The 16,651-nt window shown below is 45.6% G+C and overlaps 3 protein-coding genes across 3 annotated transcripts; all 3 read left to right on the top strand.

Moving 5' to 3' along the window:
• Positions 1 to 6,750: 6,750 nt before the first annotated feature.
• Positions 6,751 to 8,451, top strand: LOC139106180 (uncharacterized). Its single transcript, XM_070662743.1, has one exon. The coding sequence runs from the start codon at positions 6,751 to 6,753 to the stop codon at positions 8,449 to 8,451; it is 1,701 nt and encodes a 566-aa protein (XP_070518844.1).
• Positions 8,452 to 8,657: 206 nt separating this feature from the next.
• On the top strand, positions 8,658 to 10,724 carry LOC139106179 (uncharacterized). The gene has a single exon (XM_070662742.1). It carries the CDS (start codon positions 8,658 to 8,660, stop codon positions 10,722 to 10,724), a length of 2,067 nt encoding a protein of 688 aa, XP_070518843.1.
• Positions 10,725 to 10,811: 87 nt separating this feature from the next.
• Positions 10,812 to 11,795, top strand: LOC139106178 (uncharacterized). The gene has a single exon (XM_070662741.1). It carries the CDS (start codon positions 10,812 to 10,814, stop codon positions 11,793 to 11,795), a length of 984 nt encoding a protein of 327 aa, XP_070518842.1.
• The last annotated feature ends 4,856 nt before the right edge of the window (positions 11,796 to 16,651 follow it).

Here is a 16,651-nt window from a genome sequence, read left to right as displayed (position 1 = left end):
TGTACGGAAATACACGAAGTAAATACAGTCGTGAAGAAAAATCTGTTGCATGTATGGAATTACATGTAATATGATTAAATTGAAGTTTTTAGTGTCGTAGCTGTAGAGAATAAGTTGCATTCTTTCGGGCAGGAAGAAGGGGATAATGTCGTTCCCGTTCCTCATCCGTGATTCATTTCGGGTTCTTCAGTAGGAGGCAATTCATTTTTTATTTGTTTTTCAATCTCTGGCTCAGGCATTTTCGGTGCGCTTGGTTTTTCATATTTTCGTCCCTTTTCTCCTAAGTGTAATAAGAGTTGTGTTAGTGAGTCCCAGATGGCTCCGATTAGATACAGAGACCATCCGTATACCGTATGCAGCGCATATCCATGTACAAGAGTGTCGAGAATTAATTTAACTCCGCGAATGCACAGGAATATTCCTAGCATTCCGGCGCTGATGTTTCCAAAAACCAGAAATTTGCTCCACATTTTATTCCATGCAGATGTTGCTACTTTCTCTATCGATGCCTTATCCATGAGATTTGAAATTAACCCTCCATGAATCGTTGTAGGTTCTCCCATTACTCCCCTTGCTACTGTGTTAAGCAACGCAGGTCGTTCTGCGGGGAACATTATGTGAACTTTTAAGTGTTCAAGATCTCTTTCACTGTAAATTCCGCTTGCTGCAAGTGATCCTGGATTTGTATAATGCCATGTCGGTTTGGTCATAGGTTTTATTGTAGTGGGGGGTAAAGTTCGTTCCGGTGTGGGTATCATTCGATACCACCCGTCGTTTAAGAAATACATAGGAGGAATTACTCGATTACACGAGATTTGAGTTCCTGTTTTTGTTAATATATGAGTCCGTGGAAATAAAAAATATGTTTCGTTATTTTTAAGTACCGGCAATTCGGAATAACATTCTTTTATATGTTGAATTTTTACCTCAACTGGTGTACAGTGACCGGCAATAATGGCCTGTCGCGCTGCGGCGACGGCGGCTCTCGTGCGTGAGGTGGGGTAGTGTGCGTGAGGCCTCACCGCGGATCGCGTACGTGAGGCATGGAACGCCGAAAGGAGCGAGAGGACAGGGGAAATTTTGGTGGGGGGCGTTCTCATGCTCTCTCTCGCTCGCGACCCGTGAGTGTGAGAGAGATAGAATGAGTGAACGCTAAGGAATTATTATAGGCGCACCTTCGCTCTTTCTCTTGCACGCGTTCGTGTTTATACGGTTAGACAAGGATAGAAGTATATCGCTAGAGTACGCTATTAATTCTAGCGTATACTTTCAGACATTTCGCGACTTTTAACAATCAAAATTAAATTCTCATGTTACTTAGATTTTAAATATATATTTTTACATTATGTATAAATTAATTTTGAGATAATTTTCGTTTTCTGTCTTGAGAAAGACAATTTTAAATGCCGTTTTCTGTCTTGAGAAAGACAATTTTATATGCCGTTTTCTGTCTTGAGAAAGACAATTTTATATGCCGTTTTCTGTCTTGAGAAAGACAATTTAATAAATGCGAATGAATATTCATCGTATGAAATATTTGTTGGCCCTAAAAAGGGCCGATTGTGGGCGAAGCTACGGAACATTGAATTAATAATCGTATAATTTGAAATAGCGTAAAGCCGTCTAACTGTATGTTACGTTCCTGTCGTGATTTTTTTCATTGTCGAGCGATATTATTGTCGAGAGTATGTTGATTCTTCTTCGAGCTTCACTTTTCGTGGTGTCGTAGCAGTGCGCGGATATATACATTGAATATTTTCTTGTGAATAATGGCTCCAATCTTGTGCTCTGAGATACGTGGTCGCATCATCGGACAGTGGCAGGCCGGAAAATCAGTAGCAGAAATTGCTGCTGATATTCCGTGTTCTGTCCAAGCTGTTCGACGATGGATACGACGATACAATGAGGGCGGAGATCATGCTTTGCATGATCATCGCACTCATAATCGTCGTCCTCGTATCACCAGAGTAGAAGAGGACGAGGCACTCGTCGCTGCTGTGGTGGATCGTCCTTTTGGCACCGTCCAAGAGGCGATCAACAGAGCGGACGTCGCGGTATCAGATAGGACTGCCCGGCGACGTTTAAACGAAGTCGGATATCATTGCTATCGTCCAGCTCATAAAATCCCGCTGACTCCGGATCATCGGGACCAACGCGTCGCGTTCGCTTTGCAAAATCTGGTGACGAGCCGTGCGGAGTGGGAAACCACGATATGGACCGATGAAAAGGTCTTCGTATCGTGCGCGGATCATAGACCGCACGTGTGGCGTCCAAGGGATCAACGGTTGGATCCAAACCATGTTGTGCCTCTTCACCGAAGTGGAAGAATTTCATGTGCTATGTGGAGGTGGATATCTGGCACTGCAATCGGAGAATTGGTGCACATTCCAACGAGAATGAACTCGACAGAGTATATTCGCATACTGGAAGAAGTACTTCTTCCTTCAGTACGCGCAATATACCCTGCAGAGGAAATGCCAATTATCCGATTGGTGCAAGATAATTCCGCTGTGCACAAATCACATGAAACGCAGGCATGGTTTCGGAATCATCCGGAGATCTCCTTGTTTGACTGGCCAGCTCGTTCGCCAGATTTGAATGTCATAGAAAATGTTTGGGCGCAAATGGTTCAGCATTGGGAACCACGAAGGGAAAGGACGACGGCAGCGTTAGTCGATCACGCGATGGAAGTTTGGGAGGGTCTTCGGGCTCGACCAGATTTTCTCGCGAACTTGATGAGTTCGATACCTAATCGACTCAATCAAGTGATCGAGCGGTCCGGTTACTGGACCGATTATTAATTCAATGTTCCGCAGAGCTTCGCCCACAAAATGGCCCTTTTCAGGGCCAACAAATATTTCATACGATGAATATTCATTCGCATTTATTAAATTGTCTTTCTCAAGACAGAAAACGGCATATAAAATTGTCTTTCTCAAGACAGAAAACGGCATATAAAATTGTCTTTCTCAAGACAGAAAACGGCATTTAAAATTGTCTTTCTCAAGACAGAAAACGAAAATTATCTCAAAATTAATTTATACATAATGTAAAAATATATATTTAAAATCTAAGTAACATGAGAATTTAATTTTGATTGTTAAAAGTCGCGAAATGTCTGAAAGTATACGCTAGAATTAATAGCGTACTCTAGCGATATACTTCTATCCTTGTCTAACCGTATAAACACGAACGCGTGCAAGAGAGAGAGCGAAGGTGCGCCTATAATAATTCCTTAGCGTTCACTCATTCTATCTCTCTCACACTCACGGGTCGCGAGCGAGAGAGAGCATGAGAACGCCCCCCACCAAAATTTCCCCTGTCCTCTCGCTCCTTTCGGCGTTCCATGCCTCACGTACGCGATCCGCGGTGAGGCCTCACGCACACTACCCCACCTCACGCACGAGAGCCGCCGTCGCCGCAGCGCGACAGGCCATTATTGCCGGTGACTGTACATTTTATTATGTGTACCACTTCTCCTGAAATAACAGCCATATATCCGGGACCTTTCATTATTTGATATGCAAATTCATCGGGTGAATTTACTGCAATGCTTAATGCGTTTTTCAATACTTGTTGTTCTAAATTGCAACGCTGTTTTAATACATCTCGATTCAACGAATTCATTTGTGAGCGGATATGTTTTTCTACATATACAAATTTTGAATTTACGTAAGAAAATATGTCTAAATTTTCGACGGATAATGGTCGATTTCGTGCAAATAAATCTCCTTTCGTGGTTTCTAAAATAAGTAATTTGGGATGCTCGGTTTTTGTTAAAGTATATCCACATAACGGTTCTTCTCCTGTTTTGGTTAATGTAAAAGTTATATCATGTGTAGATAGTGAGTATACTATTTGCGGTTTTTCGTAGAGTGTATCGAGCATCCGGTTTGCGTATCCTTCATATAAAATATCATAGTTATTAAATTTGCAATAATCGGTCGGTAATGTTTGCCAGAATGTATAACCCCCATCGATATCAATGCAATTATTATCTGTATAAGTACATACGGTTCCTGATCTTAGGCGAATTTGATTCGCCTCCAAATTAACAGTAGCTTGATGAGTAATTAAAATAATTGTTATTATGGCTTGCACAACAACATTGTCCCAGCTTCCATAAGGATCTGAATAATAACTGCCGGAGCAATGTCCATCGGTACTTGCAGTTCCTGCAAGCGTAATCGGTCGCATTACCGTTTGATTTACTTTTAATCCGTAAACATGATTATATGTTGAGAATGAGAATGATCCTGTTGCGTGCATCTTCTTGCATTGATCAACTGTAGTTTCGAAAATATATTCAGCTTGCCCATTGGCTACTGTTGAAATATGTGAGTGCATTCCGCAGTGGTATACATTTCGATTTATTGAAATTTTACACTGTATTACAGGTAATCCCTCAAATTTAGATAATTGCAGCAGTTGTATGTAGGTTCGGTCTACCTGAGGCTGAGTTAACGGTATATTGCAGTTTTCAACATCCAGTAACGATAAGGTCGTAATATTTAAATTCGCCGATCCACAATCATAATCGATTATTCCGTATGCTTTTTTAGTAATATGTGTTAAGATGACCGTGGCGATAATCCATTTAAATCTCGAATCCATCTGAAAATATAATTTTTCTATTCTCATCCGTTCGGTTTTATATATAATACTCGGAGTCTGTTTGGATGTACAACTTTCGTATTTTTCTTAATTCTTATTCTCACATTGTTTTTATTTAAGATTTCTAAAACTTCGTGGGGCCCCGTATATTGATTGCCGAATTTTCCTGGCTTTGGCCCTTTCAATAAAAATACATAGTCGCCGGGTTTAAAAATTTTCGGATTTATTTTCTTGTCGTAATGTTTTTTAGATTTTTCTTTTGCTTTAGTTACATTTTTAAAGGCATTTATCTGCAAATTATGGAGTTGTGTAACTAAGCTTATCAAATAATCGTCGTAATTAGCTAATTTTTCCTCCGGACCAAGTGGTTCGTCCGTCGGTATTCTGGCTATTTTTCCAAATACTAGTTCGTACGGTGTATGTTTTGTCGCTTCATGTACACAAGTATTATAATTGAACATGGCAAGGCCGACCCATTTGTCCCATTCTTTTTGTTCATTGGCGTATTGCTTTAAGTATTCACCAAGAGCATGGTGAGACCTTTCTAACGAGCCGTTAGATTGTGGGTGGAATGCCGTGGTACGAAATTTTCGTATTCTAAATATTTTCGCTACCTTTTTGATTAATTCGCTCACGAAGTTTCTTCCTTGATCGGTTAAAATTGCTTTTGAGGCGCCTAGTACACAGATAAATCTGTCTACAAATACTTCAGCTATTGTTTCAGATGTCTGATTTTGTAATGGTACGCCCATGCAGAATTTTGTCAGTTGGTCTTGCATGATCAAAATATATTCATTTCCTCTGTCGGTTCTTGGCAGAGGCCCTACAATATCCATGGCAATTTTGTCAAAAGATGCTCCCGGCGTGTCAGTTATTAGCATGGGTTGTTTAGTTTTTACTCTAACTAATTTTTTCAACTGACACTGTAAACATTGTTGTATATATAGTTGAACTTCTTGTTTTAAATTTTCCCAGTAATATTTATGTTTAATTCTGTTATATGTTTTATTTACTCCGCGATGTCCCCCCATTGGTGAGCAATGCATTTCTCCGATTATTGACGATCGGAGATCTCTGGGAGGATATTTTATTGATCCGTTGCAAATTATTAATTTCGTGGGTGAATTTAAGAAAATTATATGTAGCAGGTTTTTAATTTCACCCCAAGGTACATTGTTTATTAGGTCGGTTTTCGCAATACTAACTGTTTGCAAATTTAGTTCGTCGGAGATTGTTCGCAAATTTTTTATAGCTGTAGATATGTGTTGCAGAGTTAAAGTTGGTCCTTCCCAGACTCCTTCGCTGATTGGTAAGATAATGTGATAGTATTTCTTATATTTAAACGGTTGCGTTTCCCCTAAAGCAAGCGTTTTAATTTTCGGTAGTTTATTTCACTCAAATAATTTTTGTGAACCAGAATCTAAAGGATTTCCTTCAGTGTCAGTGAAGTATGTGATATTATCTTTTCGTAAGAAGAGTAAGTCACGTGTTTCGATTATGTTGTTAGGTATATCTTGAATATCTGTAACAACGGGTAAATTTCTATTTTCCTCTGTCTCACTCTTATCTACACTTCCACTGTCGCTTTCTTTTTCCTTGTCGGATTCATCTACCTGCTTGTCCTCCTTTTCAATTTCCTTGTCTTTTAATAGTTCTGTCCTTGCCTTTTTTGCTGTAAGGCTTTGTGTTTGTATTCGATGCTCTTCTGGTGGATCATGAATTAACGCTTTTTCCACAATTTTCTGTGACCTCAAGGCTTCAGAGCATTTATTTTCGTGCGGTTTTTCTGAGAAACTTTCTCGGGCATTACATTGCCTTCGTCGCGTTGCTTGCGTGTGCTAACGATTGTGTGTAATTTTTGGTACCTCTTTATTAAAACTTTTGCATATTCAGAATTTTGCTTAATATTATTTCTTCCACGCGCTTTCATAAACATTTTGTGGTCCTTCGAGCCGGATTCTTCCGGAACTCAGTTGTGCGGTAAAAGTTGTGCTTCCCAACTTAAAAGTTCGCGCGATGGAGGCGATAATTGATTGCCAAATGGAGTTCCAGGGCCGGATCAGCAGGTCTGTGTCAAACCTCCGGAAGTTGGGGGCCGCTCGAATTAATCGTCCATTAATTGCGTCCGCTACTCAGATGCTTGATGAGAAGTGGAGAAAATTTGAGGAACGACACGAACAGCTTCGGCAGGGACATTGGAATGCTCTCAAGGAGCACGACTATCATCGCTGCAATGCGATTGAAATGACCGAGGCAATTTACCTAGAGCAGCGAGCTATCCTGACAGAGATGAGGGAGGAACTAAATACTGCTCGTAAATTTTCCGAAGAAAGGCGGACTGTGGTGCAGGGCCCCCCTCGCACAACGTTGCCTCGCGTGCAAATTCCAGTCTTCTCCGGATTGTACGAGGACTGGCCGGCATTCCGCGACTTGTTCCAGACGCTGATAGTGGGCGACATAACGTTGGCTGACGTCACCCGATTGCACTACTTGAAGACAAGCCTGCGAGGAGAAGCTGACGCCTTGGTGAGACAGTTTTCCACCACGGAGGAAAATTTCGTCAGGGCATGGGAAACGCTCACGAGTTTCTATAATAACACGCGCTTGCTTGTGCGGTCTCTTTTGACGGCGTATGTCTCGCTGCCGAGGATGAAAACGGAATCGGCTCCGGAATTGAGACGACTGTTCCATGCAATGACGGGCGTCGTCGGCTCGCTTGAGGGTGTTGACCGGCCGATTTTATCCAGCGAGGACCTCTTCGTGTTCATAACAGTGGAGAGGCTGGACTTCCGCTCCCGGCGGGAGTGGGAAACAGAGATTGGAGACTCGTCTGAGCCTCCCTCGTACTCTACTCTGAAGAAATTCTTGGAGAAAAGGTTTCACACCTTGGAGGCGATTCAACCGGAAAAGAGCTCGGCGAACAGCGCGACTGACCGTGCGGGAAAATTGCTGCGGTCACACCATGCGCAGAAGGCGGCGGCCAAGACGGAGCGAGATCGGTGCTCTTTATGCCACAAGGATCATTTTATCATGATCTGCGAGGCGTTTCGGCGAAAACCTGCAGAGGAGCGGCGGACGTTCGTTGAGACAAATGGACTATGCCGCAATTGCCTGGGGCGTCATAAGGTGAACGACTGTCTTTCAAAAAGATCTTGCACAGTGTGCAACGAGCGGCATCACTCCGCGCTTCATGAGGCGTTTCGCGTGATGGGGAAGGCCGAAAGTTCTGCTGCAGAAATAGGAAAATCTTCACACGTTGCTTGTCGTCCGAGGGGTGGAAGGAGCGCGGTTCTCCTCGCTACGGCGCGGGTTTTGGTTCGCGATCAATTTGACGGTGAGCATCGAGTACGCGCCTTGGTGGACCAGGGCTCGGAGACGTCCATCGTGAGCAAGAGCCTCGTCCAGCGGTTGAGCTTGCCGCGTTTCGGGGCCAGCGTTGCGGTCTTCGACGTCGGAGGGAATCGAGCGGCCTTTACGCGAGGCAGAGTTGCCCTCAGAGTGAAGTCGGCAAACGGAGGCGCGGAGATAGACGTGTGTGCGGTGATTCTCCCGAAGCTCACGACGTACGCGGGGCTGGGAACGTCGTCGGTGCGAGAGTGGCGGCATATCCAGGGCTTGCCGCTGGCCGACCCGGATTACTTAGAGTCGGATCGGGTCGATTTGTTGCTCGGGGCGGACGTTTTCGCGTCAATTCTGGGGCCGGGAGTGCGAATCGGCGCTCCTCACGATCCGATCGCCCAGGAGACAATGTTCGGATGGATCGTTTCCGGTTCGGTTGGGCTAAGCATGGCCTCAGTGTTCCGGTCTCGCTGCAGTGCTCTGTGGATGAGACGTTAACGGCGCTGGTTCGCGGCTTCTGGGAGCAGGAGGAGGTCGCGGTGTGCGGCCCTGCGGAATCTCCGGCGGATCAAGAGTGCGAAGCTTATTTTTCGCGGAATCATTGGCGCGAAGGCTCGGGCCGGTACACGGTGCGAATGCCGACGAAGGAGCCTCTGCCAGATCTCGAGCGCACGCGGGCGCTCGCTCAACGCTCCCTTGTGAGCATGGAGCGTCGGTTCGAGAGAGATGCGGAGCTCAGGTCGAAATACGTCGCGTTCATGCGTGAGTACGAAAGCCTGGGACACATGACGCGAGTTGACGATGCTGAAGTGTGTAGACGACGATGTTACCTGCCCCACCACGGTGTTTTGAAGAACGACGGACCCTCCGCGAAGCTCAGGGTCGTCTTCAACGGATCCGCGCCGTTGCCGGGAGGCGACACTCTCAACCGGTTTTTGCACGTGGGATCGAATCTGGTGCCTGCTCTTGCGGATGTGATTCTCGGTTGGCACCGATACCGCTTGGCTTACACTGCCGACATTGAGAAGATGTATAGGCAGGTTATTGTCGCCGAAGAAGATCGCGACCTTCAACGCATCCTCTGGAAGAAAAGTGCCGACGCCCCAGTGGTCGAATACCGCCTCAACACAGTAACCTACGGGCTGACCTGTGCGCCGTACCTGGCTGTGCGAGCGCTCCGCCAACTTGCCGAGGACGAGGCTGCGCGATTTCCGAGAGGAGCCCTTGTTTTGAAAAACGAGACGTATGTAGACGATGTTCTGTCAGGCGGGAATTCCGTGGAGGAGGCGCGTTCCTCCTTGCTCGAACTGCGCCGGCTGTGCACGGCGGGCGGGTTCCCACTAAAAAAGTGGGCCGCCAGTGCGCCTGAATTACTGCAGGACATCCCGCCTTCCGATCTGTCGCGGCCGGGCGTGCAGACGTGGGGACCTCAAGAGTTTCATGCCGTTTTGGGGCTCCAGTGGCATCTTGATTCCGACGCGTTTTCCTTCCGCGTGCGAGCTCAGCTGGAAAGAAAGACGACAAAGCGATTTGTCGTCTCACAGGCTGCTCAATTGTTCGACCCCGCTGGATGGCTATCTCCAGCGGTCGTGCGAGCCAAGATCTTTATCCAAAAACTATGGCTGCTAAGTTTGGAGTGGGACGATTCATTATCGCTCAAGGATCAGGCCTTGTGGCAGGATTTCGTTGCAGATCTTCCGGCTCTGGAGACGATGAGAGTCCCGAGGTGGATCGGAATCACTGACCGAGCTGACGTCGAGATTCATGGCTTTGCCGATGCATCCGAGGCCGCCTATGCTGCCGTGGTATACTCTCGCTCGAAGGGTTCAAACGGCAATGGGTGGACAACGTCCTTGGTGGCCTCAAAGACCAGGGTGGCTCCTCTGAAGCAGGTGTCTCTTCCCAGGCTGGAGCTTTGCGGTGCCGTGTTGCTGGCCAGGCTGGCCAGTCGCATATGTCGACTCCTCGACATTCAAGGCCGAACTGTGCACCTCTGGTCCGACTCCACGGTGGCCTTTGGATGGCTGCGACAGCACTCGTCGCGGTGGTCGACATTTGTGGCAAACCGAGTGTCCGAGGTGCAAACTACGCTACCAAACGCCCAGTGGCATCACGTGCGAGGGAAGGAGAATCCCGCCGACTGCGCCTCTCGAGGCCTGGCTCCGTCGGATCTGGTCGCTCACTCTCTATGGTGGCAGGGCCCACCGTGGTTGAGAAATGATGACGCCTTTCCTGAGGATCGAACGCTGCTGGAGGAATCGGATGATCTACCGGAAGGCCGAGCTAGGTTTCATGTGGGCGTCGTCCGCGATTCTGTCCAGGAGCCGGAGCTGCTACTTCGGTTTTCCAGCCTGGCTCGGCTACTGAGAGTCTCCGCTTGGTGCCGCCGGTGGACCGGACTTGATAGGAGGAGGCCGGCGAGTCGACAGGGCGCCCTGGAGTTATCCGCCGAAGAATTGCACCAGAGCATGCTAACCTGGATGCGCGTGATCCAGGCCTTTCACTGGAGCACGGAAATTCGAGCACTTTCCACGGGGACTCCCTTTCGAAAGGATCACCCGTTAGCTAATCTTTCTCCGTTTTTAGACGCTCAAGGGATCTTACGAGTCGGAGGCAGAATTCGGCATTCTCTGCTATCCTTCGACGAGGAACACCCCATGATTCTGCCGAGGAACTCGCATTTGACGGGGTTAATCATAGCCTCCTGCCACTTCAGGGTGCTGCATGGAGGGGTGCAGCAAACCTTGGGCTTGCTCCGGAGACAGTACTGAATTCCCGGTGAAAGGGCGGCTGTGAAACGACACGTCCACAAGTGTCCTCAGTGCGTGCGTTGGCGGGTGGCAGCGCCTCACCAAATCATGGCCGATCTTCCTTCGGCCCGCGTTACGCCTTCCCTTGCATTCCAGCACACTGGCGTGGATTACGCAGGCCCCATCTTTATACGCTCGAGCAAGGGACGAGGCCACAAATCGAGCAAGGCCTTCATTTCTGTATTTATCTGTCTCAGCACTCGGGCGGTTCATCTTGACGTAGCTTCAGATTACTCCTCCGAGGCGTTTCTGGCGGCCTTCCGGCGATTCACTGCTCGGAGGGGACTGCCGCAGATCATGTACAGCGACTGCGACACAAATTTCACAGGTGCGGATGCAGAATTGCGAAAATTGTTCCGGGCTAGCAGCCGGGAGTCTGCGAAGATTCACCACGCATTGGCCGGTAAAGGAGTTGAGTGGCGGTTCAACCCGCCTGCCGCCCCTCACTTCGGCGGGATGTGGGAAGCCACCGTGAAGTCCGTCAAGCACCATCTTCGCAGGGTGCTAGGGACCGCGACGTTGACTTACGAGAAAATGAGCACGCTGCTGGCAGAGATCGAAGCGTGCCTCAATTCACGGCCACTGGGCCCGCTGAGCGACGATCCAGAGGATGTGGCGGCCCTCACACCTGGCCACTTCTTGGTGGGCTCTGCGCTATTGTCCGTCCCGGAGCCGCCCTTGCTGGAGGTCCCTTCTGGTCGACTCACCCGGTGGCGTCGGGTGCAACAGATGAGGGACCATTTTTGGCAGAGATGGTCGCGAGAATTTCTACTGGGACTGTCGTCACGGCCGAAGTGGACCACCGCTGTTCCCTCTCCTCGGGTGGGCCAGCTGTGCCTAGTGCGAAATGAGAACACTCCTCTTGGGCGCTGGCCGCTAGCGCGCATTGCTGACGTACACCCCGGAAGTGATGGCAATGTGCGGGTGGTGACGGTGCGCACCGCCACTTCCGTGTTGGTCAGGCCTCTGGTCAAGATAGTTTTAATGCCCATGGAAAATGAGGCAGCGATGGACAACCCAGCGTCGGCGTAATTGCGCTATCTCAATGTATTTCGCGGCATTTCATTACATGTGTGGATCATAGCCGCATTGTTAGTGTCCGTATACACGGACTCATTGTATTGTCTCCATCTCACTTCATCTCATTACATTCCACGAGCGACATGCCGGTGTCGGTGGGACACTGTAAACAAAACGCGATGTCGGAGCCTGTGCGCTTCACGCAGCGAGCAATCATCAAGTCCTATGTATTCTCCGGTCTCCGTAAATCGCGATCGGCCGGTCCTCACGCTGGAGCGTTGGACGTTCTGCCACTCGCGAGGCGGGCGGAATGTTCGAGATGTGCCTAAGCGAGTTTTGTGAGCACGATAATATTAATTTCGGCGTGTAAATTAATTTTGGCCGACAGCATGCTAAGAGAATTCGTGCTTTCACACTTGTTGTCAATTTTTTGCCCGGCATTGTTGACGTCCTCGAGTCCTGTTCTGTTGCCTCTGTTCTGTTGCCAGGCGCGATGTACATGTACATTCTATTTTCGGGCCTGCCTTGTTTTCGCGGTTTTTCACCGTCACCGAAATTAGCGGTCGAATTCGTGAAAACATTACGAAGTTTCCCAATATAAAAGGCCCGGCTCTCGGAAGCCGGTTACTTAGTTGTCGAGAACTCAAGGCTTCAGAGCATTTATTTTCGTGCGGTTTTTCTGAGAGACTTTCTCGGGCATTACATTGCCTTCGTCGCGTTGCTTGCGCGTGCTAACGATTGTGTGTAATTTTTGGTACCTTTTTATTAAAACTTTTGCATATTCAGAATTCTGCTTAATATTATTTCTTCCACGCGCTTTCATAAACAATTTCAAAAATTCACACTTATCCGGCTGTAATTTCAGGTTCGCCTCTCGCAACCGCTGTATTAATTGATTGAATTTTCTTTCGTGTTCTTCTAATGTTTTTGCATATATGACTATATCGTCCATATATACGAATAATTCGCGACCCTGCAATCCCATTAACACGAGATCCATTAATCTCTGGAAAGTTGCGGGCGCGTTCTTTAATCCGAAGGGCATTCTTTCAAATTCGTAATGCCCGAACGGGGTTGTGAAAGCCGTTTTATGGCTATCCTTCGGATTCATTCTTATTTGATGAAATCCGAAAGCTAGATCACAGACGGAAAAATATTTAGCACCGCCTAATTGATCCAGTATATCAACGATGTTAGATAATGGATAGGCATCTCCAATTATTTTTTCATTGAGGCTCCTAAAATCCAACACCATTCTCCGTCGCTTATTTTCTTGTGAATCGTCTTTCTTTGGCACGATCCATATGGGTGTATTATACGGTGACTGTGAAGGTTTTACTATTCCTCCTTTCAACAGTTCGTCCACCTGTTTATTTATTTCTTCTTTATGTTTTTGTGGAAAGCGATACTGCCGGGTGTTAATAGGTTGGTCATCCGTTGTGGGTATTTGGTGTTGCAGTACCTGAGTGAAGGTCAGCTTCTCTCCGGGTATGTGAAATCTATCCTGGCTCTTTTTAATAAGATCCGTTACGTTTTCCTTTTCGGTGGCGCTTACATGTTCTAAGCGCAGTAATTTCATTATCTCAAAAAGGCGCTTATTTTCTTGCTCGTTTATTATAGCTAGGCATTGCGCACTAATTTTATCTTTTCTTTTCTTTTTATCCAAACGGGAGGTCGTGGATTCTTCTATTATTAGTTGAGACTGTTTTTCCATGGAGGTTGATATTCTTGAAGACGGTTTATTTATCGTTATTTTATTTTTATTATTATTAACTTTACATTTATCATATAAATGCAACTTCTTCGCTATTTCTTTGAAGGTAATGTGAGAGGGACTATCTTCATCATTTCCGGGTTCTTTGACTCGCGGAAATTTTAATTCTTTTATCGTTTTCAATGGATCCATTCTAGAATTACTGGAGGAGTTCAGATCACGTAGTGAGGTTTGGAAATTTCCCTCCTCGTAATTGACAGGAGTTGAATCTTTGGAAATTTTAGATTCTATTTGTGAGGCTTGGAGATTTACCTCTTTATTTATTATATTTCCCGGCGATGTCCTGGCATCCTTCTCCTGGGCAATTAAATTTATATATTTTTCTTCTTTGGACGGGGTTTGGAAATTTCCCCCATTATTAATTTCATTAAGGTTCTTACCAGGCAATGTCTTCGCATCCTTCTCCTGTGTAATTTTTATTTTATTTTCCTCTCTCTTTTTAATTTTCTTCTGGATTTTGTCTTCAAGAAATTTTCCATCGATGAAGTCTTGATGACAGAGATCGTTGCTATCGTGATTTTCTTCGTCATAGATTTTCTTGACTTCGGAGTCTCGTGACATTTCAACGGTCTGCCATTCTTTATTATTCTTCTCGATGTTTCCTACCTGCATCTCGCTTAACGGTAGTAGTTGTATTGTAGGTACCTGAACTTCAATAGGGTCGCTCAGTGTACTGATTATGTTTAGATAAGCTTTTCCGTCTTCGTTGGTGGCGGGTATCTCCCAGATAAATACCGTGAACGACTTTCATTCGCGGTACATATCCGACCTCAATCTCTGGATTTGAAATTCGTACAAAGAATAGAGATTCGGCCTGCGGTGAAACGGTAATTGTTTCAGGAGTAGAAAATGAAATTCTTTCCCCCGATATTTCTAAATGTCCTTCAGCATAGTCTATTCGCGAATTTGTTTGTTTGAAAAAATCATTACCCAATATTCCGGCTTGAGAAATCGGAAAATCTTTTGATACGATATGAAAGATTACTTGTTTTTTAAATAATGGAATTATTACTCTACCGAGAGTATAGACTGGATAATCATTTATACCGTTTAATCTTAAAATATTCCCGTAATCGATTTTTAATTTATCTGAGATCAAATTTTCTTTTATTATATTCGGACCCGATCCAGTATCTAACATAAAAGTCGCGTTTCGATTTTGATTGTTTAATTTTACTTGAATCGTAGGTACATGACTGTGCCTATCTAAGTTTACGGTGACCGGCCGAATTTCGGGCTCTATTCTTTGACTCATTTCCGGAGAGTTACCACTGGGTGTGAGATCCGTCCGGACCCCTGCTGCACACCCATCTTTGAGGGGCCACTGGCGTTTCCCGCACTTATTGCTTCACGCCTTTTGTTATTAGCAATCCTTAGTTCACAATCATCTAACATGTGCCCTTCCTTTTTACAGTAGCGGCAGTGCTCTACCTCCTTAGAGCTGTTTTGCCTCGCATTATTTCGGCATTCTTTGGCTGAATGACCGAATCCTTCGCATATTTGACACGTTATTCGTGTTTTATGCTCAGTTGTTCTCGACTCTTGCTGTTTCCTCCAACAATTATTTGCAGTGTGCCCCGATTTGTCGCACCATTGACAGATTAACGTTGTCCTGACTTGATTGTTATTATTACTGTTGCCGTTATTAAATCTGCAATTTCTTGCATTGTGACCGGGTTTATTACAAATTTGACAATTGAATTTATTTTCCTGAATTAAGTTTATAAACCGGCGGTTATTGGTTTCGCGTAACCGACATTTTTCGGCACTATGTCCGCGTTTTTTACAAATTTGACAAATTAAAATCTCGTTTGGGGCATTAAAATGGTTCCCTGTTTGTATCGTTAACTTCCTACAGTTCGAGGCAACATGCCCTTCTTTGAGGCATAACTGGCAAATTTCTCGAGAACGATCTGTATTCGATGATTTAGGGGTGGCTGAAACTTTACCGTGTCGTATTTCGGTAATTTCACGTAGCTCTCTTTCTATATTTAGAACATCATTAACGGTTTCATGCACATTTAAATCCCTTTTTACCCTTTGCTCTATTTCTGCTTCTAACCCTCGTATAAAACATTTGCATACATCTTTTTCTAAAGTATTTCTAATTTCAGCCAGTTGCTCATAATCATCAATCATTCTTTTGTGCACGTCCATTATTCTGTTTCCCAGAAGTCTCACTCTGTTAGCATACGTGATTACGTCTTCTTCGTTTTTTTGATATACTCTACCCAATTCCCCCTGTAGTTGATAAACATTTTTATCTTGTTCAAAAATGTTCTCTAAAAATTTGGTTAATTGAGCCACGGTATCAAATTCTACCCCCTGGATCGTTCGTCGAGCTTCGCCTGTTATCCGCTGTTGCACCCGAGCGGTGCACGGGGTCCGTCCTCCGAATAATACACTTTCCAGTGTAATCGGTGTACGGTGTTGTAAATAAATATACCCTTAGTTGTTTTAAAGTATATTGAAGGATTTATTTCTCCTTAATGTTTCGGTGATAGAGTTACGAGTCGCTACCTCGAACTCCCGAACTGACTTGCACGAGCTTCGGAGCTCGTGCATTATATATTATTATTTTTGGTCTTGTCAGCGAAATAGCAGAAGGAAGTGGCCGCGTACCCTACTGCCTTCTGCTGATAGCGCGTGATGTCGAAAGGCTGACAAGACGGATTCTTGAGCTCAGCAGATTCCAACAGTTTGGTAATCTGCTGAGTTGTGTGTAAAAAATGTGTCGCGCTTGGTGGTCAATGACCAGCGTGCGCTGTCGGGTTACAACACCGCGTTCTAATTACTTTCGCGAATTGTTCCTCGGCTTCGAGAGGCAACATATTCTTTGCCTCCTCACATCCTTCCACAAAATAATTTATGGAGATGTTTTTGCCATCAAAGAAGGGAACCGCCTCTACCGCGTATTTTAATGTGGCGAACGGATTTGTATTCGCCATTTTCTTAGGTTCTACTACAGGTTCGATTTTACTATAAGACGTTTGTAATCGCTTTAGCGCCAGGGGTATTCGGGTATCGTCTAATTTAATTGTGGATCCCTCCGTTACCTCGGATATATCAGGCAAAGGAGTAGATACGCGTTCAG

This window comes from Cardiocondyla obscurior, linkage group LG10, assembly GCF_019399895.1.
Source record: "Cardiocondyla obscurior isolate alpha-2009 linkage group LG10, Cobs3.1, whole genome shotgun sequence".
NCBI lineage: Eukaryota > Metazoa > Arthropoda > Insecta > Hymenoptera > Formicidae > Cardiocondyla > Cardiocondyla obscurior.
This window is presented reverse-complemented; position numbering and strand designations above follow the sequence as displayed.